The sequence below is a fragment of the Mya arenaria genome, chromosome 13, assembly GCF_026914265.1.
Source record: "Mya arenaria isolate MELC-2E11 chromosome 13, ASM2691426v1".
Lineage (NCBI taxonomy): Eukaryota > Metazoa > Mollusca > Bivalvia > Myida > Myidae > Mya > Mya arenaria.
The window spans coordinates 38,442,572-38,467,344 of NC_069134.1; the positions used below are offsets into that span (position 1 = coordinate 38,442,572).

The window sequence follows — 24,773 nt, forward strand, 5'->3', positions numbered from 1 at the left end:
CTCGCAAATCGCAAACCAATATTTAGTTCTTATGGCTTGCCCAGACGGCATTATCGTTTGCTTAAGTGTAGTAAAGCTTATGTATAATTGAATACATGATGCAACACAATTTTATTATATACTATTTAATATTGCCAAAAACACCCGAGACCATTATGATGCTGGTATGTTTAGACTTTGATTACACCCGCTTATTTGATATGTTTTTCTGCCGAATATGAAAATGATATCAAATGATATAAGATGTTAAATGTATTATCGTAATATTCTTTCCTGAGATTAAAAGGGCCTTAAATCCATCTGTCAACGGCCTTAAACGGCTTTATTACTTTCGTTTTTTGTAGTCCTTACTGTTACCAGATATCTCGGCAAACATCCTTATTTGTTTTGTAGTCATAAATTTAGTACAAACAATAAAACAAATACTTGACAAATACTTGGGCCGATTATAACACACAGTTGTAGTTTTTGATGAATTTATAGTTATTCTCTTAAAGATAAGCTTTCGATTATTACATAAGGCGCATGTTTCCCTTTACAGGCTTTGTTTGATATCTTTGATAGAAATATAAGTTTATTTTATTTATAAGTGGAACATTCTCATAAATTGTCATATAATGTGGAACGGATTTTGAAAATGCGTCGGTTTTTCGTTGTTTGTGTGTTGTCCTTACTGTCAATTCTCGTGGCGGTGGATGGTGAGTAAAACTATTTCTTAGAAATGTATCGAGTATTTTCATTGTCTTGCAGGTGTCGTCATCGCAATGGCTCTTTGTATAGTGCAAGGACTTATATACTGATTATGCTATTATAGGTTCACGTTAAACTTGGTACGTAGGTTCACTTTGAAAAAAAACCACTCATTTGTGAATCTTGCTAAACTATTTGCTCCCTCATTGGCTAAGAATCGGCCTCCGATGCGAAATCATTTTGGTCGATGTAAGAAAATGTACTGCATTTTTTACTTGACTCGATAGCGTATTTTTACAACAATCGTTGTAATATCAATTTTATTTCACTTAACTGTACGTGCATAATTTCCAATTAAAATAGAATGATGTGGTTTACATAAAAAATTTAGTATTATATTAAGTTCTTCCCATATCTTCCCTGTGTAAATTAAGAGCCTTACTAACATTTTATAGATTTGTCTTAGCCAAGAAAATACATGCGGACATTGACATCTGAAACAGTACTCGCAAGTCTTAAATTTAATCTTTTAAACGTTAATAGTTTTAAAGAGTTTCATTCAATACCAACTAGCCATGTATGAACTTGACCATTCCGATGTTGGGTTTATGTAGGCATATGGTTAACTTTTAAACTGTGTGCCGCGTCCAAATTGCCCAACGTTATCGGCTTACAATCGACGTCTGGTTGCAGAGCATCTTAAAGTGCACCTTTAAACCTTCTTTTAAAGCTTAATCACTTCGTATTTGTTTCCAGCTCATAAATTTCCAGCAATGCAACTAATCGCTTTCGAGAACGAACTAAACGCTCCTGTTTTTTCCATCTTTCGTCAACCTTTTGTTTTCTAGGGAACCAAATCAGTTTTAATAGCATACGCAGCAAGCAAATAAAATCACAGAAGGTTCCAGGTCAATCACTCTATGTAAAACAGCAAACATCGTTTTTCAAACTTTGCCTTAAATAATTGACTTGACTTGCGTTAGCATCAACGTAAGCATCGCTCTTGTTCCCTTAGTTTAAACATAATATATTTTACAACGATTGTGAAGCAAGTAATGATAACTTATACTAATTAACTCTCGTTGGCACGCTGCTGCGCGGGCTTGTGTTGTGGGGAAAACCGGAGTACCCTGAGAAAACCACTTGTCCGACTTGGTGACCACATACCAAACTCACATGCGCCAAGGACGAGATCGAACTCGTGTGAGACGCGAGTGCGAAAACCACTACGCTGACCGGACGACCTTTTTCAGTTGTTTCCGTTTTTATTCATTCCCTTCAAGCAGGATACATATTGAGCAATTATTTAAAGCGGATACCTTATTAAGTTTTTTTTTTTTTAAAAGTCCTTTCAATTAAGAAACCATAAATTTGTTCTTATCAGTGATTTATTTGTATGTCATCGTTCTATATAGAATTTCGTTTCATACAATCTTTGTAGAACACAGAACAGAACACAAGATTATTTCCACACATAATAAGACTTATTTACACATCATTTTTTTTTCATTTCAAATTATATTTTATCATTAAGTAAACATACAGAAAATCGAACAATGGATAATTAAGTTAAGCGAAATAACACTAATTGCTTATTTTGATGTGACGATATTGGCATTTTGAAATAATAATTTCTTGCCTTTGAACATTTTCTTTTACTAATTTCAATCGATGTTGGTGATACTTATTTCATTTCACTTAACAGTACGTTCATATTTCCCGATAATGACAGATGTCGTAAAACTAAGAATATTTACCAACAAATTTATTTGAATATTATATATGTATATATACTTAATTTATGTTACTTGCCTGGGTAACATTTGATTTTTTGGCCAAGCGAAACGGACACATATTGACATCTGCATGCGGTTCTTGGTCGCCTGAATTAAATTTATCATTTTATTGTGTTTAAGAGTTTTGTTCCACACCATGTATAATCTTGACCATACAGATGTTCGGTTCATGTAGGCAAATGGTTTATAATTTTAAACGAAGCCCCGTGCCCTAATTGCACTTACCGGAATACTGAACACGGTAAATAAATGACCAATAGTTAAAAACATTACCGAGTTTATCAATGATATGTCTTGATAATCTGTGGGACAAACAAGTTCGTACCAGGTAACCCCGAGCGAGTAGTCGGAAGTGAAAATGCCTTTGAGTGTATGTGCGCATATATTGGACTCCGTTTAATTAATAATGCGTTGTTTAGCCCGAAACTAATGTTTATTCTTGTAAAACACACCATATTGAGATCTTTATCTATTTTCGATGCAGATTGGAATGACTGGAATTATATTGAACACTTTGCAGATTCAAACACGCATTTAAAACAGAAAGTCAAAAGCTGCGCCCTTTTCTAAGTGCTGTAATCACCTTGAATTTGAAATTTCTTATCACGATCCAATGTTTGTAAGTTAACATATGTTTAAATGTATTCGATCAAAGTGTCATACAATATATTGATGAACAATGCCCCTATAAGATATCCTAACTTTTCAAAACGCGTTAAACTGGTAAATTTTCATGATTTCATCAAAGTAACAAACCTTCGGTTACCGTGATATTGGCATGTATTTTATATTGATGACGTAAGCAAATAAAGACAAACAGATTTAAATTAATCCGGCCTATTTATGATATATATGTTAAATAAATGAGATGGAAAGTATAAAGTGTGCAAAGGTGAAAAACAATATTCAAAACGCTCAGTATCTTTCTATACCCTTTTTAAGTTAATTAAGAGCCTTTGTAACATTTGATAAATTTGCCTTAGCCCAGATAATACGTACGAACATTGACATCTGAATCTGTACTCGCATGTCCTAAACTAAATCAATTAAACGTTAATTGTTTTAAAGTTTCATTCACATCGACTACCGATGTATACCTTGGTCATTCCGATGTTTGGTTTATGTAGGCATATTTTTTTAACAATGCCCCGCGCCCCAATCCACACCTTTATCGGCTTAGTATCGACGTCCGGTTGTAGCTTATCCAATTAGTATATTTTCCCAATTGATCAAAATCGAGCAATGCTTTTGATCGCTTTCAAGAACGAACTACACTACGATGGATAATTTAGTTAAGCGAAAGTTAACACGTATTGCTCATTTCCTATATATTATCTTGATGCAACAATAATGACATGTTCAATACATCACTTTTTGCATGTAAGCTTTTTCTTTTACTAATTTGCGTATTTTTACATCGTTTTTTTGTAACAAATAATTTTACAATTTCAAGGAAAAAAGTCGCAATAGAAACCTGATGAATTTGTTGTAAGTACGTTTACTGAGACACTGAAAATTGCTGACTACCCTTTGTACGAGGATACTAAGGCATAGGATTTGTTAGGGACACTGGCACTATTTTATAAAGTATGTAAAAGAGAAAAACAATATTCAAAACACTCAGTGGAGTAAAAGTACATTCCAAATAATTATAGTTTTGTAATATTATTGAAACAAATTGGATTTTGCCAAAACGTGTTAAATGTGAAATACAACGATGTGTATGGTTAAATAGAAACATACAAAGTACTATGCAAGCAAACGAATACGTTTTTTTTCAAAGCGTTAACAAATAGGTTACTTCTTCGTCTCAGCAATCTATAAGCGACACCGTTGGCACTTTCAGCTAGCATTAACCTATGGCGATATTTTGATATTTGATATTTAATATTTGTTTAATGATTGTGGCCTCCAGTGTTGTGTTTCTTATAAAGTGTTTGTTTTATCTCGACTATCTGAATGGAATTGACTGTCGATGCTCTTAGTAAAAACATGTTTGCTTTTGTTAAGAATATAGTGTGGACAGCAAACTCGGAAGCAAAGCAGAAGAATATCTGCTAAATCATGTATGTTAAACTAAGAAATGGTTTGTTATGTATGTATCCGTTCTTCTAGTCAAATATTGAACGTCGGTACCTTTCAATATAATAAGTATATAAATTGATATGACATATTCGAGATATCCCAACATTTGCAAACCGACTTTCACCATCCCATCTACGTAACAAACCTCTGGTCGCACTGCATGATCTTAAGATTGATTAAGAAAGCTTTTTTCATACGAAGTGACAGATACACGCGTTTGTCTATTTAAATCGTACACCGACAATCTCAGGCCATTGATTATATCAATGTTCAATAAAAATAAAATTGAACATCTTATGCTAATATAATTTTATGACGTTTTGAAGTGACAAGCAGTAGATAAACAAACCACTCTATTCTGCCAAAATACACTTTAAATAGTATAATCTTAACCATTTGATTGATTGCCGGGGACAAGGAAGTTACATCTTTCAACATTTTGAATGAAAACCAAATATGTATTTTTTTCATATCGTGTTAATATTTGCCAAATTTCGCCAATATATTTCATATATGTTGCATAAGCGTCAATGTATAAACCAGAAAACTGTAACGAAAATCAAACAAGCTATTTTTGACTATGTTGAGTGTAAAGATTTTGTCTTAAACGTTGATTGGAAGTAAGCTTCGAAAACATACCATAATTAAAACACCTGATGCGCTTGGCATTTCACTTGGAATTCACTAAGCCCACATAGAACACAATCCCTCCATTATAATCTTAAGCAGTTTAATGTGTGAAAATGATTGCTAAAACCATTATGTAATATGTAAGTTTCTCAATATCTTTCAAGTTGAATTCAATAATGAGTAAGCAGTACATCGAGTATGGTCGCGAAAAGGTTTAAACTGACATTAAGTAATGGTTATAGGTTGTTAGTATGTACCAACAAAAATAAATGGTATGATGCGACGTAGTTGCATAGCCATTTATTTTGTGTAAGAATAAACTAACAATCTTTAAATGTAAAGTGGTCGACCTAGAATTGCGTAAAATATCACATATACTATTTATATTTACCAATAAACTTGATAACCTTCAACGAACCTTCAGGGATTAGACACCAGGTGGTCCAAAAATGTCAAAAACAGTATGTGCACAAAACAAGCCTTGATTAGTAAATGAAGGCTAGTATGAGGACGATATTATATTATTTTACATGATATAAAAGAACAAACGCATCAATCATGTCGCTGTCTCAGCTGAACTTCCCCGTTTAAAAATAGCTCCTTAAAGCGCACAGTGGGTTTTTAGTTTAAAGAGCATAGAATAGTTTTTTTTCGAACAGATTTTACATGTCATTTGATCGTTTGAAACACAAACTTGTCAATAAGGTTTTTAAGCAACTTGCTGTCATTTTCAGCAGAGTTTACACATTAATATCAGTTTTTCCGGGAAGCCTTGCAGTGTGTACATTTATCATATAAAAGTCACGTGATGAGTACGTACATTTAAGGATTGATTGCATTTGAGCGCGAAAGCTCTTCTTGGTCAAATGCTCGCCTGTATATTTTTATTTTTATGCTTATTTTGAAAAGTTCTTATTGTCTTTTTATGCATTTTACTTCTTTCATTTAAGAAAATCCTATTGGAACGTTTTTTTCTAATTTTATACAGATATCTTTCTGTATGAAAATGCTAACTTCATTAATTCAATCATACAAATTATTCAATTGGAGGAATTCTCTAAATCGGTTTCCATAGTTTAAAGCAGATTTGTCATAGCTTTGCTTGCAATCAGATTTACTTATCTCATTTAATTACTAATTATATATCTCTTCAAGAATGTTTATTTTAGACAAGTCTTGTCAACAGGGATAATATAATTTATATTTTGTTCCACTATAGTTTCACCGAACATACAAATACGCTTATATTTATATCTTAATTCATTAAGCTCTTATTGGATAGTATTAAAAGGGTCTTCGACAAAGCATGAATACTTTTCAGAAGAAAAATGCACAATGAAACATACAATATCTGACTCAAAATTAACATACACTTTGTCAATACTTAAGCTGAGAACCATTTTACAATTTTTGTCAATTACATCTTCATACTTAGAGATACTTTGTGTAACTAACAGAGCTAGGCCACTCGTCTTTCGGGAATTTTATACAACAATTCGTTTGATCTTCGTGAAAATAAAAACATTTTCAATATCTGATCCAATACAATAAAGATCATCTACATTCGTTATTTGTAAGCCGATAATATCGTGGCTGCTCAAAATATCGTTACATTCAAGACATATTAGTTTACTATTATTTGGTTTCAGCCCACAAAAATTTGGAGATAAAAAGCGCAAATTGCTTTTTTCAGCACACTATCCAGATGCGTGAGAACAGTTAAATAACTCATCATTTTCATCGATTTCACAACCATTGTTAGATTGTTGCAACGAATTTTCAGTAGTATAGCAATTTGTATAATAATGTCATACGGATGTCATCTATGACAGCAACGTTGGCAATCGAATTTTTATTTAGCTTGCAAACTCAAAGCTGAACTTTTTGCAATTCGACTTTTGTGTAACTTGTTTCACAAATCTACAGTAGTTGCAGTTTTTGTTCAAAAGTTTAACGCTTAATAATTTCAAATACTATGAATTTATTTTTTATTAACCACCTTCCACCAAAGCGCTGGCCATCAGCAATGTACGATTGGAAGAAGGTAGTGGGCGCTACGAAGGACGAGTAGAGGTCAGCATTGCCGGTATATGGGGAACGATCTGTGACGACGGCTTCGATATGGATGATGCCAAGGTCGTCTGTAGGATGTTGAATATGAGGTAAGAGGTTAGAGGCAAAATGTTAAAAATAGCGTGTTTTGTAAAAATGAGTTTTGTCATTAAAATGAAGTAGTGTTTAAGTTGCATTAAAACGGGAATGTCTCTACTTTAGGAACATTTTTGGAAATAAAAAATAAGAAAATAAAACGCTAATAAGATAAGTACTTTTACAAGTAATTGCAACGATTTAGTTTATTTGTTAAATCCCTTTTACAGCGCCACCGGGTTTTTGCATCAAGCCCGTCGCGGTCAAGGCTCTGGACCAATATACTTACGGAACCTGGCGTGTGAAGGTCACGAGACTAATATTAACCAATGTTCTTACGGCATCAACGTCAGCGTTTGCTCACATTCAGACGATGTGTCCGTCATTTGCTCAGGTAAATTAAGTAACTTGTTTATTCCAAACCTCGTAGCGAGGTACTTCATTGAAAAAAAAACAACTAACTTCTAAACCATTGTTGCTTATCGCACGTTCGTGCTTGACCAACTATTAGTTGTAGGCAACTATCAGTTTCAAGATAATAGACGCTTCAAACATTATAGCATAGCCACTATTTCAAATATTTGAATATGGTAATACTTCTGAATTTGTCAACGTACTGTTGTATGTTTTCGGTAGACTGTGGGACTATCAATGTTACAAACGGCCAACCTGCTTCAATTTCGTCGAACGGAACATCGTTGATAATTTCATGCAAAGATGGATTCAACGCAGATAAGAATTCCAGCGATTGTATATCGGAAACATGGACAATAAAAAACATATTTTGTCGCTCATCTCTAAGTAAGTCATATCTATGTATAGTTTGTAAAGGCTAGAGAGGTCGATTTATAAACGAGAAAAGACAAAACAACCCTATATTGAAGTATATATTTTTCTAATTTAAATTAATAAACACATATGAGCGCATGTTCAAATTAAGTTACTTTCCGTTACGTTTTGTTTTATTAGCGAAACAGGCAATTCTATTAATGTTCGCGGAAACAAACTTGGGGAGCATATAGCTGGCTATTTGTCAATCCGTTAGTTTGTCCGGCTGTCTGTACATGTCTACTTCGTTTCGATATTATGAACCGTTTTTCATGTCCGCTCAATAACTCCCTGTCTAATATATGGATTGGAATAATAAATTGCATTACTATTAAACACATGAAATCGCGCGCATGATCATGCTTTATACCTTCACGATCACCATCATTGGTGATAGTTGAAAATTTGAGAAAGTTAGAAAGAATGCTTGGACCCGGGTGAATTAAGGACCCGCAATTGATCCAAACTTGTCTTAAAGAATATTTTGATATGAGTTAATTATAATTTGAACCCTGTTTTGAAATTTATTATGGAATTCTGAAAACAAATATTTTATTCCGATGCATGCCGTTGGCTATATTTCCACCTGATGAAGTCGTTTCCCATTAAATTATCGTCGTTTTCCCATGCTGCAACTCTGTTTATCTTCAGTCGCCGTCATTTACACACCTGTCGTCAGGCAAAAGACCAATTCACTGTTTCTGCCCATAACTTCTCAACGAAATGGAGAATTCCATTCACAATTAAGGGCAAAGGATATTTTTGTGTCCGCTTTAGAACTTCTCCACGGATGGAAACGTTTCAAAACTACTTAACTCACTTGTTTAGCAAATCGAGCTCATTACCTTCCAAGTATCATGAAGTTTATGGTTAATTTTAAAGATCACAGATCAGAAAAAAGTGTATACACAAACGAAACCACTGCCATCGGAATACCTTTGTGTGCTTTATCATTTTGTGTCTGAATTCTTTCTTCCAAAATAATACGCATTACCCCAAAAGCATATGTCAAGACTAATCTACATTGGACATAAGTCTTAATGCTTCTTTCGACTTCCAAGTCCCTTTGTATAATAATTAATTAGGTTTTGAAAATGTATTTTTTTGTATGGCGATCAATCGCAGTTGGCATATTTTCTAATCGTAGAAATCCAGAACATGCGGCTTGCTAATGGGATTGGTCTTTACGACGGAAGAATAGAAATACAAGTGAACGGATCCTGGGGACTTATTTGTGGATATTCTTCTCAAACAAGATATTATTTTTCAGTAAATGAGGCTGAACTTATCTGCTATAGTATGTTTGGAACAAGGTATTACGTAACACGTGATAACATTTATCATATTTTATACTTTTGTCGCGGGATTTATTAACCTGATCTTAGTTATTATAGCTTTTGGTCTGTTTTATTATGATACTTTTGTGGCATATAACTAACACCACCTCACTTACACTTTTCTTGTGGAAATGATTGCGAAAATGATGGAAAAATTATTTTTATTTATCAGAGACACAAAGCAAAAGTGCAAAAAGGGTTCTCGAAATCTTAGAAAACAAGAACTTTTGTTTCAAAGGAAACTGTAAGTCATATGTCATCAAATAAGTGCAACCACATGGCACGGTTGCTTCGGAAAATAATAATAATAAATAATTGCTGTTATATGTATGCGTTTATGCCCTCACTAATGTATAAACATTTTGTTATATCGCCTCCTTTGATTGCCGAAACAAACTTTTTCATTCTATTGGCGACTATAAATGATATACGTGACTGGAGTTGAAAACGAAATAAATGCTTTAATTTCCCCGTCATATGGACACTGTCTGTAGCATTGAAGTCCTCTTTACATTGAAAAAAAAGTTTCGTCATCATTAAATGTATGACATCCATAAACGGCTCTTTCGATGGCGTCTTGTACTTTTAACATATACGAAAAACAGTTTCTGATCGAGAAATGTTTTATACAGGAACCCGCAATACTGAGGATTTTTATTACTCTTAATGGCGCATGGTATGTTTAAAAACCGAACAAACGGACACATAAGACTGGCGTATGATATATTTAAAACACATCACATACATTCAACTTCAAATAGAATCAAGAAAATGTAAACTTATTTATAAGTTTTAAAATCAGTGAATTGACGAATAAACTAATTGGTTATTTTCTAGGTTACTGTCATATTTCGGTTGGGGCACTTATCCCTATGGGCAAATGAATGGCACAGTTTATATTGACCAGCTGCGCTGTTACCGGAACGACGAAAGTATCCTCGACTGCGATTACGTCTTGAATACAACATGTTCCCATTATGATTATGCGAGTGTTGCATGCAATTGTAAGTATACACATATTGTTACCATCTTATAACTGCAGATATTGTACGATCGATTTTGTGAATATACATTTCAGACTATTTGTAATATCTATTTCGAAGCTATTAACTTTTTTGGTCAGTTAAAGAGTAGTTTACTTGATTTGCTTGTAAAACATGCAATTCATTTCGTGACACTCACTTAACGTTAAATCACAATTCATGGCATACGATATTTTGTAGACGCTCGTTGAAGGGATGACACCAATGTCGTAAATGGGCCGTTAAAGAAATTAAAAGCATATGCGGAAATGTTCACTGGAGTAGTGTTTTGCAAAATTATTTTTAAGAATATTACGGTTCAGTAAGAACTTTAGCTTTAGCATCCACCGCCATGTCAATGGAAGGTAAACGCAACAAGTGCGAGCACGTGTTATGCATTTCAGTTGCAATGATTGGGTGTAGTGACTGGTGTGTACGAGTTTGTTTAGGTTACTGTCAACAAGTTGCGTTTTGTTCTCAAAAATGTCGTTGTAATTAATGCACACGCGCTTCCTTTTCACCTCATTGCAGGTTAAATTGATTTCCGTGCTGATGTGATTTTTCATCAAACTAAGGATAAATATACGCAATACTCAGGATTTGAATACAAATGTAACATTGAAGAAAGTCGGCAATAAAAAGGATGCTCATAAAGCCAAACATATTGCAGCCAATCACCACAAAATATAAGCATTTTGTTCTGCCATTGTCGTAATAGCGTTGTTCTTATATAGATATAGTTAAAATTCATAATATTAATATTAAAATATGTAAACATTGTTGCAGTTGGGTATCTTTAAACAATTATTTGTAACAAATCTGCCGGAAACATTCTGGTAAGATTTAGTTGGAGCATTGTGAGCTCTTCTTCAAAGCTGTTCTGAAACGTTTCATTTTAACTGCCTAGGATTTACCAAACATTTTACTTTTGGTAAATGCAGTTTTTGAAAAAATCGAACTGACCATTTATAGAGCACAGTTACCACGAGAAACATATGTTGAAAACAATATTTTAATGTTAATTACCTAATACACAACAAAGTCCCTTATAGAAAACAAATTTGATAATAAACATATCTGAAAACATATAATTATGAATGATATCACACTGTTGCTATAATTATAAACATCTGAATAGATATTTGCACAGCTGCAAAACAATGTAATCAAGATATTTAAGATGATCTGTTCTGTTGGTAACCCCATTTTAACCTTTAGATCTTTGAAACTAGAACAATGTCCAATGGATGCCACTTTCGAAATATTGATATGTTATAGACAGAGATGATCAGTTTGGTGTTTATAAAAGTGTTTTGGCACAATTTTGATGCACGATTTTATCTAGGGAATTGAATAATTCTCGAGTAGCGTAAATAAAACATATTAACCGTGTCACCGCTCTGGACCAATCGAGTAACGTCATTTATATTGATTCGGAAATATAGGGGCATATAGTCAATTATACTGTCATCCTTACTCATGCGAAAACAATCAAATTTTGCACAAGGATTTAGAACACATTAATATTTGTTTTGAGTGTAATATAATAGATTAAATGAACGTGACGGATCAAGTGTTTGTCTTAATAGAGAGATATAATATTTTAATTCCATCTTAAAGCTATATGAAATTGCAGTTTACCCTATTTATTTCATGACATAAAGCGCAGGTACGTGTAGGGACATATTCTGACTGCAGTTGAAACATTTTGAACTTTTGTCAATGTTCATCGCTTGTAAATAGACAAAACCTTGAACTCACAATGACGTCACACGACAACGACATTACAAATAGTTATAAGGACTTTTATCAATCAACAAACAAGAATATTGATTGATTAAAAAGGCCGTATATGCCGTTACACGTTCGTTATCTTTTATATGCCAGTCTTTTCCTCGTGTTCTTTAGATTTCCGTTTTTTCTAGCGTAATTACTCGGGTTGCATAATTCAGGCGATCACTCTTGACCAAACATATATTGACATATTTATAGAGTCTTATCGTGATATCATGAGTATCTGCATGATCGTATTCAATTCTCAACCATGACGCTCAAAAATATATTGACAATAAATCTGTGTAAGTCACTCAGAGATTACTTTAAACTGGTGGTCATAGTTTTGTCTCTAACAACAACCTACCGCTTTGCCTTACATCTTCTATATAATTTTACAGTTTCTCCTTTCAACTTTACGGACATTCGTCTCGTTGGAAACGACAGTGACGCTGGTCGCGTGGAACTAAAGGCCAACAATACATGGGGAACTGTGTGCCCTTACGGAATATCTTCATATACGCCAACGTTTATATGCAAACTGCTGAACATGAGGTTACTCTTTAATATCCGTTGAAAGTTTTTTGCTGTTTCATATGATGTTTTACAATCAATGATCAATTTAATGTGTTAAGCACGTGTTTTTTGCTTCCTTTTTTTCCATATCAATATATGTTTATTGTTTGTTTCAGTTACACACACTTTTTAACATCTTGGTACGATCCAGGGTCAGCACCGATTTTAGTTGATTATTTGCTGTGTAACCTATTCCATACCAACCTTACCCAGTGTAGCCACAGATCGCCGTACCGTGGAAATTGTAGAGAGGGAGAAATATTGTCACTCATTTGCTCCGGTATTTATGACAGAGTTAAACGTTGCTGTGTGCTAATTATATGCACGAAATGTTTAACAAAAGAAAACGTCCATGATTACGAGTTGAAAATATTGTTTTTGGTAATTTTTATGCGTTATAATTATCATTGTTATTATTTCAATTAATTAAATCTTTCAGAATGTGGTGAAGCCAATGTCGTTCACGGAAATATATCGAGCTATCATAACAAAACGTTAACGGTAACATGTGACGAAGGATATGACCCTCCGACTATTACACTGTATTGCGTCGGTGGCGATTGGAGTGGAAACAGCACATGCGTGGCAGCAGGTAATGTATTTTTATAATAGTTCTATTATATCCTTTTTACAGAGAAAGCCTGACGTTCATATTATTGTTTATCCCGGAAGGGGTTAAGATGACATTGCTTATGCCAACAAAAATGTTAAAAGAAATGTGTACGTGTTTTAAACGGTATACTGATAAATACAGATATACTGATTTCTTAAACGCCATAACCCAATGATGACAATAACGTTCTTTTATAAATAATAAAAAAAAAACAAATAAAAAAGCCTACATACCTTACCTGTTTTTGGACAATATGTAGCCATAAACACCGATTGTTTATAGGCTAATTTCTTTACTATTAGTTAAATAATCACGGGAACATCTAACTTTTTCACTAAGGTTAATATCATAAATTTACATATAAATACGAGTAAGACTTAATCGCATTTTTTACGTGTGTATGAACGCAAAAGGGCACGCCTGCAAATGCTGACGTGTTTAAGGGTAAAATTGCAAGAAAGCCCTCGTGCCTTATTACAGCAAGAACACACGAACTTAATCAAAGTGAAACATAATATTGTTATTACTGATGTGCACCGATACATGCATAGACAAAGCTATAATTTGAAATCGTGTCGAATTGACCAGTTTTATCAAACTACTTTGAATGATCTCTGCGAGTATACGTGATTGGCAGTTTGTGACGACGCATCCCAAAACCTATAAATGCACTGGATCAGAAAACTGCCAGTGCATAGCAAATGCTATGCATTCTGGTCAGTTCTTTGTAACTTCCCTCTGTTTGCGCATGGTATTGCATTTGTTAAAAATTCAGAAGCAAAACTGTTTAACTGTTGAATCGATAAATATCTTAGGTCTTTTTAGCTTCCATATTTGTTTACATACGCAGTCACATAAATTCCACTCAGTGAGTTGACACCAACATCTTTTTTCTTCACACTCTCATTCATATGCGTGGCACTGGCGATCTCTCAAGTTAAATCGAGGCCGTGTTTCTTTATGCTTATTTAAACGCCACGTTTTTAATGGCTCGCTGTCATTACTCGGGGCAAAAGGTTACAAATCTATTCCGAGAAATGTTAAAAGATGAATAAATTTTAGAATGAGGTTTTGGAGTTTTACGAAAAATAAGATGTGAAATACTCAGAATGAAGTTAGGTTAATCGCGGATTATCTGAATTGTGTTTGTTATGAAACGAAAATATGGTCATTTTACCATGTTTAGAATTATTTTCCCACAATAAATGCTACAACTGTTTCAGGACTTAGTGTAAATTTTAACCCCTTTGTTCCTCAATGTATGATATCGGGTGGCCATCTTGATTATTTCTGATAAGTGCCAGCATGCATAGTAGATATGAAAACCCGCCTTTGCCTGGGCAGAGCGGTATTGGCAAACCGCCAACATTGCGATACAGTTATGTAACTGCAGTCATATAAAGCTAAATTAAAAGAGCATTTTTGATATAGAATAACTGCTGCGTTAGTTATATGCTGTTTTGCGTTAGGAGCCATATTTTCATTTAACAAAAATATTTAGTATTCCTAAATACTTGTAAGTAAGCATATTTTTAAAGTTTTTTTTTAATACTTCCTATTCTGCTCTAGGCTATCCGTTGGAAATCCAGGATGTTCGCCTTGCACCAGGTCCCTACCATGGAAGGGTAGAGCTCAAAGTCAACAACACATGGGGGACCGTATGTGGAAACGGATTTGATAACAACGATGCCAATGTGATCTGTGGAATGTTTGGACTCAGGTATGCTTGCATGTCAACAAATGCATATGTTTAAATTTTGCTTCCCGAAGAGAGAGGATGTAGTCGCCGCTTTGTCCGTCAGTCCATTTGTCCGACATGTCCACCCTTGTCCGGACAATAATTAAAAAAAACATACTGATTGGATTTCATTGAAATTTAAAACATTGACAGGGGACATTATGCATAAGTACGGTGCGGCATCAATAATCCTTCCGTTTCACTTACATGGTTTGCACTAATACGGAAGCTGCCTGTCCGCACCAAAACTCGAAATGTACTGAAGGGATTCAAATGAGGCTAGAAAAATAGATATACCGCAATAAGTGGAAATGTAGTGCTCAAACATTTACAATATTTTTGTACTGCATTTTTTGTCCATAGCATAACCCCAAGAGTTTTTATCTTTAGAAGTCTTTGAGGTTTTAACAAATCTTATTGGGGAGGATTTCACTGCACAAAAATCATAACTCCGTTTTAATTGATTAACAATAATTGCCATCTTTTCATTTTTGTATGTTTATTACTTCCGCTGCTTTTGTATCAAATTTTCTTTTTTATTTGTACTTATTAAGGCAGGTGATATGGCATTAACTGCTTCTTATGGCCGCTTTTTTTCTGCAAATAATATGAATAATTGAAAATCGCTTGACACAAATCCTCTCAACAATGAACTGAAGTGTTGATTATAGTGCTTCTGTCAACAATCGACTCCTTTGTCATGTATTAAACTGGTAGTTCAAAAACAGATTAAAAATTAAGATTAACATATTCTTATTTGTGATTTAATTTCCGAATGTGTACACAGTCGGCTGTTTAGCCTTTTTTCATCTCTTTACAAAATCTCATTTCTTTTCATTGACCTGTGTAGGAAAATGTAATCGTGTTATAACATGGTGTCTTTACCATTTCACTGTTGGGTACACATGCAATATACTTAATTGTTTGATTATTTGGAATTAAAGTAAATGATTAAAAGGAAAATTATATTTAAAACCTAGTAATGGCAACAACAAACTGGTGATTTCATTTACCAGACCGACGTTTTCCAAACTCAAATTCAAAACAAGTAAACCTAGATTAGTTTTCTGTCTGCACCAGGAAAGAAAATCTGCGACTTGAAATGTTGAAGGAAATTCATTTACTTATATTTGATCAAGTTTAAAAAATCGTGTACTTTTTATTACATATAATGCGACCTGAAATAGTCGATCACCCTTCTATCATATTTGAATGCTGTAAGTCATTTAGCATTCAAATCATAATTCATGTTTAAAAAAAATGAATCATTTTAATTGTAAAGATAAGTAGTCAGAGTATCAGTCTCAACACTAAATGATTCGAATGTTGCTTTATTTAGATCTGATTACGCGGTTGAACATAGAATGCCTGCATTTATGAAAACTGGAAGAAGTATGATTTGTTATTAGCCCCAGATGAAGAATGACAAAAGTGACATGTCCACGAATTTGTGCCCAGAATGATGTATATTAACTGTTATCAGAAAGAATAGCCACTACCACCACCACCACCAACACCGACAACAAAATATGCATCAATAACAACACGACATTAACAAAAAACGTGTTGTGTATTGCAGAATTTCAAAAAAAAAATATTTAGTTAATTTGCAAATATGAATGATATTGTTTTACAAAAGAAAGGCAATTTGGTTTAAGTTTTATTAAAATTAAGTTCTATAAATATAACGGGCGCAGAGTAAATCTGAACTGCATAAAACATGTTAATCGAAGAACTAGCAACCCGCAAAATTTCACCTACGATTTCCAGACTTTAAATGTATTATACCGCTACGACATCATGAAATCAAAACATGTGCTTTAATAAACACCATAATTCTGCGGGTATAAGGGTATAACGAACGAGGGTGAAGCTTTGAGTTTAAGTCCACAACACATTGTTATTGATCGCCCTGAGTATGAGTAGATTACAGGTTTGTCAGCCACAAATTATTTTTAGTATTTTTACATCCTTTTTTATTCAGCCGATATACGAAGTATACCTATGCAAAATACGGAAACGGAGTTGGCCCGATTTATATGTCCAATCTAGGCTGCACCGGAGCTGAAAAGGATATAAGAGACTGCACATATACGGTTAAGAACTCGTGTACGCATTCACAGGACGCATCTATTCTTTGTTATGGTAAATATACAGAGAATATTAAATTTTGTTGGTTTCAGTGTAAGATCGTATTTCTTTCAAGAATTTTATAGATATACATATATTTTCACGAGTGGGGAAGGAAAGGGAGTTTGCTACGCCGGTGCAATAGTTGTTTTTTTACTTTTTGAAATTATACTTCAAGTTCAAGCACACAGGCCATTTTTCTAATATTTACACCTCAACTCTCATTCCTTAAATGAACTGCCTTTCGGCAATTTCGTTTATCAATCGATGAACGCAACAACTTCGGATATGTTTGGATCGCAATACATCGCATAACAATATACTATTGATCTTGTTATTGTTTGTATTGCGTTAGCAGGTCCCGTAAAATATAAATTAACATTTTAGAAAATGCTTAAGTATTATATTTTAAACGTTTTGTTGCCAAAAGTGTTTTAATTTTACGTTTAAAAGGGATTTCAAGTGGTTGATCTTTTCCTGCGTTATTGTGTATTGTTTATTTCCCGAACTATCTTCATTCAAACACTCCCATTAAAAATCATGAAAGCAATACAGTTCATCACTTTTGAATTACATTTTAAAACATACAATATTTCAGCTCAACATAGAATTTTTTTACGGGTAATCGAGTGCTATGAACTTGTCCAACTGCCATTTGAGTTTTGACGAACGACCATGTTACGCATTTTGTAGCAACGTTAAATGTCGCACCAACGCTAAATGTCGCACTTGACGTTACATGTCGTAAGATGGACGCTAAATGTAGCAACCAACGCTAATTGTCGAAAGACCTCCTGACGTTATAGGTCGCATCTGTTACGCCAAATGTAGCAAATAAAATTACTGCAGCTTTATGTCACAACACCAACGCTTAATTTTGCACTCCCTTCGTAAGTGGAAATTGATAATCCATTTTATGTTTTGTTTTTAGCGTTTCACAATTGTTTAGTTAATACAAGTGTTCTTCGTGGTAAAAATGACTGAAATAATAAAACATATATCACAATTTTACCTTGTAGCATGCCTAGATAAAAATAATTTGGTATTAATTAATCAAATCGTGCATGAGTCTTTTTCATTATATTAGCTTGTGCACCACTTTTCTCATTCGACTCTGTCCCTTCTACTTTGAGTGATGGCCCCTGCAGTAGTCAAAAATACTCATTTTACCTTGTGGCGCACCTTTAAAACATTTGAACTTGCTGCCACTTATTTGTGACAAATGTACCAGTTGGGGTACACCCTGTGTCCTACAGACACGTGCTAGTTTATTCTAAGAAATGCACTTTCAATTGAAAACTAAACCTAACGGACAGTGATACGGATGAATTTACGGACACATGTAAACAGTCCCTATCGTTTTTATATAAGGGTATATATTTATATGCAGAAGCGTCGTGTCCAAAACAGATCCAAATTAAGATAAATTTCGAAAATGTGATTTTATTTGTTTTACCGCTTTTCGGGACAGCAGAGCAATTTTAATAATAAGTGTCCATAATTTCCAAATCATCCTTATGTTCACAAATAGATGTAGAATACACTCTAAACATGTTTAAACTGATAAAAAAACTCTGGTTTAAGAGTTCTTTTGTGAAACGGTAATTATAGTTAAGGACTATGAAAAAGAAAGTCAGCAATAAACAACAAGTAAAAAACGAAACATATAATATTGTACTAAAACTCAAACAGTATAGTTACATATCGCTATGTTTCTTCATAAATGTAATTAAACATTAGTCAACATATAGTTTCAATACCATTTGTATTGCCACAAAACATTCGAAATTACCCAAACCATCGTGGTTGAATGTTATCAAAGCATTATGAACTTTTAGTAATAAACGAAATGCATGTTATAACGTAATGGCACAAAGTATGTCCGTGTATGTCTATATAAGAAAAGTCATTGCGTTCTGTGGATAGCTACATGTTATAACTGGTAGTAAAACTGTACACTATCAGTTGACAAAATTATAAGTAAATACGTATCTAGAAATTTTAAAGTGCTGAAAGAAACTGAAAAAGAAATACAAATGTACAACGTAATGTCGCAGCGTATGTCCGTGCACATGTGCCTACCAAAGTCAATGCTTTCTATGGATAGCCACACATTGTAATTAGTATAATTGTCACTCTTGGCATACACTTAATAAACCAATAAGTACGTTAAAAGTTGATAGTGCTGGGAAAAGGGTAACTGACACGGAATAAGCTACTTATAAAAGTTGATACATGCAGCGCCTAAACTTCCCATTACTAGTGCCATGGACGTTTATACTATATTCCGTCTGTTGTAAAACCAGTCACAAAAAGTGGCTATCCGCAGAAAGAGCCAGGCATTGGCCCATGAGGAATGTGTTATCCCATAACGGATTGCCTGCACTAACCTACTGCCATACCAAGCTATTGAAATAAGTCTTCTAACAGTAATAGGTGACACAAATATGTCACGGAACCGGTCAGGGTTGTGATACAACCGCGGCGGATTTGTCTTGCTCACAATATCTGTGAACGTTGAAGGGAGAGTTCGCGACGAAATATTTTGTTTCAAACAAGATCATCAATAATTTCTCGCAATTGTTTAATGCGAGTCTGAAATTCTGATTAACCATTATATCTAGAGTCCATATCGTTAGAGTATGTATCAATATCGTAAGGACAAGAGTGCATTTCGCTTGTGTGAAAGTCTATATCGCTCGTGTGCGAGTCCATATCGTTGGAGTGCGTAACCATATCGTAAGTACGCTTGTGTGTGTATTTCTTGCGGTCTAGGATAACCCGTGGAAGTGCAAGCACTTATTTCCAAAGCGGTCCTTTGTTTTTGCTGAAGGGACAGCACGCGGAAGAGACAGTGGTGGGATACAAGAAGTCCGCGTGTGATACCCTAGCTCTTTTTTTCTTGGTTCCTTTACGTGCTCAGCGTAAAGCACCGAGACACGGGTTACTATTTTCCTGGGTTAAACCAGTACTGAGTACATCACTTTTCCATGCACTACCCTTTGCCAAGCGCCAGGCAAGGGAGCTACTTGTACCAACTTTTAACGTCTTTCGGTATGACGCGGCCAGTGATAGAACACAAAACCCCCAGCTCTGTAGGCGGACGCCTTAACAAATAGGACATTATTTTATTGTTTGAGAGCCCACATTGTTAGTGTGCGTATCCATATCGCTAGCGTGCGAGTCCATATCGTTAGTGTGCGAGTCCATATCGTTAGTGTGCGAGTCCATATCATTAGTGTGCGAGTCCATATCGTTAGTTCAAGAGTGCAGATCGCTTGTGTGAGAGTCAATATCGTTAGTGTGCGTATCCATATAGTTAGCGTGCGAGTCCATATCGTAAGTGTGTGAGTCCATATCGTAAGTGTGTGAGTCCATATTGTTAGTGTTAGGATCCATATCGTTAGTAGAAGAGTACATATCGCTTGTGTGAGAGTCCATATCGTAAGCGTGCGAGTCCAAATCGTCAGTACAGTAAGATACCATATCGTTAGTGCAAGAGTGCATATCGCTTGTATGAGAGTCCACATCGTTAGTGTGCGAGGTTTTCAGAGATATATTTCATACCATCACCGCACATACGGTGAGTGATATATTTCATATCAGCACTGTCACTGGTCTGCTGTAGTGAAAAGAAATTGGCTGTTTATCCCATATTTTAAGTGAAACCATATCATATTTGTATTCATCTTCTTGGTTGGAATAAGATCGTTGACTTGATATTGATTATTTTGTCGAAATTGCTATTTTCTGTCGTATTCCTTTCTCAATAAGCATCAAAAAATGCAGAAAATCAAACTTCAAACCGGCATAACTGTTTTGATTGTGAACATGACATAGGCTTGTGGGATTTCTTAGAACGAAATCTACAAGACTGAGACATTTATTGTGCAAAAATCATTTTTGTTCACAGATTCCAGCACAACCGTTGTTGTTGATGTTTACATGAAATTGTATTTCTTTTTTATGGAATATATCTAAAATCCAAGGGATATATTTTTACATTTTCACTCGTGCTTCGCACTTGTGAACTACTTAAATCAAATCACTACATCAAGATACTTCTGGAGCTTAACAGGGTAGTAATTCTACAAAAGACTGCTAATAAAGTAGTGCGACATTTAGCGTTGATGTTGCGACATATTGCGGCAGTACAATTTTTGGCGAAATTTTATGTTACAGATGCGACATATAACGTCAGGAGATTTTACGACATTAAGTGTTGGTTGCGACATTTAGCGTCAGCTTTGCGACATAAAACGTCATGTGCGATATTTAGCGTTGGTGCGACCTTTTAATGTTGCTACAGTGTTAATAACTCCATATGTAATATTTGAAATAAGAATTTTTTATGTTCGTTATGAGTCTTTTAAATAGTACAGTAAGACAATGTTTTTTTTTATTTTTTTTTTTTATTTTGTTGTTTTCAATTGTTTCACATTTAAGGGAGAGCGCTGAATATCACGGAAGCACGTATAATCAACGGAACCAGCCCATATATTGGCAGAGCAGAGATCAAAGTTAACGGAACATGGGGAACAATATGTGACAACGGTTTTCACAGCTACGATACTTCAACGACTTGCAAAATGCTTGGACTAAAGTAAGTTTTAACTGATATTTGGTTTGTACTTTTTTAATAAACTTTTATGATCAATACAGTTGAGAATATTAACGTACGTCATCAACTATTGTTATCATTAAGCAAATTATCAACAATTGTTTCACTAATTATGTATGTAAAAATAACATCTATTAACATTTTAGAGGTGCAGATGTATACAGCAATGCTCGATACGGTCAAGGGTCTGGGCCTGTGTTCATCGATGATTTAATTTGTTATTCTTATTCTGCTTCCTTAAACGAGTGTCGTTATCTTAAATACAATTTGTGCTCTCATCAGCGCGATGTCTCTGTTGCATGCTACGGTAAGGAAATCTTTCAAATTAGTTGTTTGTAAGATGTACATGTTAAATACTAGTAGGTTGTATGAAATATAATTGTAACGATACGCTTTAATGGTTTAAAACAATATCAATATAAATTGTATTAGTTTGAAATGTGTCATTCGGTAATATTTAATTCATTTTCTGTTTTATTTCTTTAAAAAATAGAGTTATATTTAAATATTGAACATGTAATGAGGTCAAGCGATATATTTATTGTACAAAAGTAGATGCATGCTAAGTTACTGCATTATCAAAATTACTTTCAAGGGCCACACTTAAATATATCTGAGGTGCGTTTGGTGAATGGTACTGGTCCAGATGATGGAAGAGCAGAAATTCTTGTAGATGGAAAATGGGGAACAATATGTGACGATAGTTTTGATATCAGTAACACTGAAGCATTTTGTGCGATGCTTGGAAAAAAGTAAGTCGCTATTCCACTTGGTGTTATTTTATGTATAAAAAAATGTTTGACTGTAAAATGAATTACAAAACAGTTGCAACTGGGTTGAATCCTCACTGTTAGCATGAGCCATTTTAAAATAGTATCTACCTAGTTAAACTTCTGAAAAAAATGATGATTAATATTATATGAACATGATGTTTCCTATATGAATTTATTACCCATGTATACATACATATACATACATATATATATACATATTCTAGTACACTATAATTTAATTTATGTGATTTCGTAATAAGTAGCAAATAGATAACACTACAGTTTAAATTAAAAATAAAACACTACATATTCGTCAGTGTAACTAACCTTTATTTACCTGAATTGGGAAACGGCAGTTTGCTACTATTTGTTGTAGGAAAGCTTCAACATTTTAAGGTTTACATTTTTAGAAATCAAGATATAGCATTAAGGTTTCATTACCTCCAAAAAGCATATAACTGAATTATATTAAGGAGATTCCGCGAAATATTTAAAGGGGTGAACTTTGAAGGCATAATATTAAGTATATAACCACGTATCTATATGTCAGACGTCATCAACAGAATTTCCATTGATACGTATGGCAATTAATCTGAACATTTTTAAGCATTAGTTAAATAAATTGTCACAAAAAGATGTATTGTAGCTGTTGGACGTTTAGAAAGTATTAATTGATATTTTGAACGACCGAAAAGTTATTACCATAAACATGCAGACAAATAGACAGACAAACCATCAGAGGGACGGAAGGAGGGACGGGCGGACGGTTTGATAACGAAAGGGCAACCGTTTTTTGCGAAGCCCTAATAGGCTTAGTCTCAAAGAGCAAACAAGTGATGAATAAAGTGATGCATAATCATTTTCAAAAAAACTATTTTATTATTGCGAGTTTATTTGAATATGATTTAGGTGAAGAAAAAGTATAAAATATTTAAAGAACAATATGAATAATTTCTACATGGAAATAATTAAAATAGATTAATGTTGAAAATTGAAGTATTGTTATTGTTTTGATTCTTTATCTCTATATTTGTTTTACATAAAATAATCATCGTCGGTTTGACACAAGCCCAGAAAACGTACATTCAATTTGAGTGAAATTTGCTTCAGTTTCTAGTTAAATATATTGAGGATATTTTTCTATTTTGCCTTAGTGATAATTTTATTCTTTTTCAGAGGAGCCCAGTTTTTTACTGCTGCATATCACGGCCAGGGGACCGGACCAGTGTACATTGACCGTCTTGATTGCCAGTCGGCTAGCCAAGCCCTAAGCGATTGTCCATATCTCTACACAAACACATGTAGTCATGCAAGGGATGTTTCTGTAGTTTGTAATGGCAAGTAATCCGTTTTCTTCAAACTATAGGCATGCTTGAATTGGTCTTAGAACACCCCGATGTCATTGCCTTCGAGTGCTATTGAAATCAATCTGAAGAACACACTCTTTTATGATTATCTCCATTTTGTAGATTGTGGAAAACCGGATATATATCTCTGGGATGCCGGATATTTCAGCTACAATGGGTCAATCCATTATGCTGATTGCTCGTACTACAAAAAATATGTAGGAGTGCTGGAACTGACCTGCGATAACGTTACCAAAAAGTGGATAACAAACGGTGAATGTCAGGAATATAGTGAGTGCAATTTTTTTATTAATGTTTTGATATTCCTCACCCGACAATATTTGTTTACTATCAATTGTGTAGAGGAATAGTCTACAAAAGCATGACTGATATGTTTTTAATTGTGTTCACCATTTTTGGAAAAGTAGACAAAACAATAATTTTTCAAACAAAAACAATAATAATTAGATTTTCCAATGTAACAACTATCATATTTTATAATTAAGGATTTCCACTGGATGTAGCTGATATCCGTTTAGTCAACGGGAGTGTCCCCGGAAGTGGAAGGGTAGAGTTAAAGTCAATGAACACCTGGGGAACGATTTGTGGAGATGGCTTCGACATGGATGCGGCTAACGTCATCTGCCAAATGATTGGCTTCCCGTAA

General features: G+C 34.2%; 1 protein-coding gene across 1 annotated transcript; it reads left to right on the top strand.

The window, feature by feature from the left end:
* Positions 1-618: 618 nt before the first annotated feature.
* On the top strand, positions 619-24,773 carry LOC128215243 (deleted in malignant brain tumors 1 protein-like). Its single transcript, XM_052921950.1, has 16 exons — positions 619-698; positions 7,213-7,363; positions 7,580-7,743; positions 7,986-8,150; positions 9,325-9,490; positions 10,352-10,518; positions 12,711-12,881; positions 13,325-13,477; positions 15,068-15,218; positions 17,221-17,381; positions 21,813-21,969; positions 22,134-22,294; positions 22,583-22,739; positions 23,937-24,091; positions 24,230-24,397; positions 24,613-24,773. The coding sequence occupies exons 1-16, from the start codon at positions 638-640 to the stop codon at positions 24,771-24,773; spliced, it is 2,469 nt and encodes an 822-aa protein (XP_052777910.1). The 5' UTR covers positions 619-637.

Bases quoted from the DNA above. Each gene is read 5' to 3' on its own strand.
- LOC128215243 (XM_052921950.1), top strand. From the start codon at position 638: ATGCGTCGGTTTTTCGTTGTTTGTGTGTTGTCCTTACTGTCAATTCTC. The intron at 10,519-12,710 runs GTAAGTATACAC...ATAATTTTACAG, and splicing joins TGCGAGTGTTGCATGCAATT to TTTCTCCTTTCAACTTTACG. The intron at 17,382-21,812 runs GTAAATATACAG...TTCACATTTAAG, and splicing joins CGCATCTATTCTTTGTTATG to GGAGAGCGCTGAATATCACG.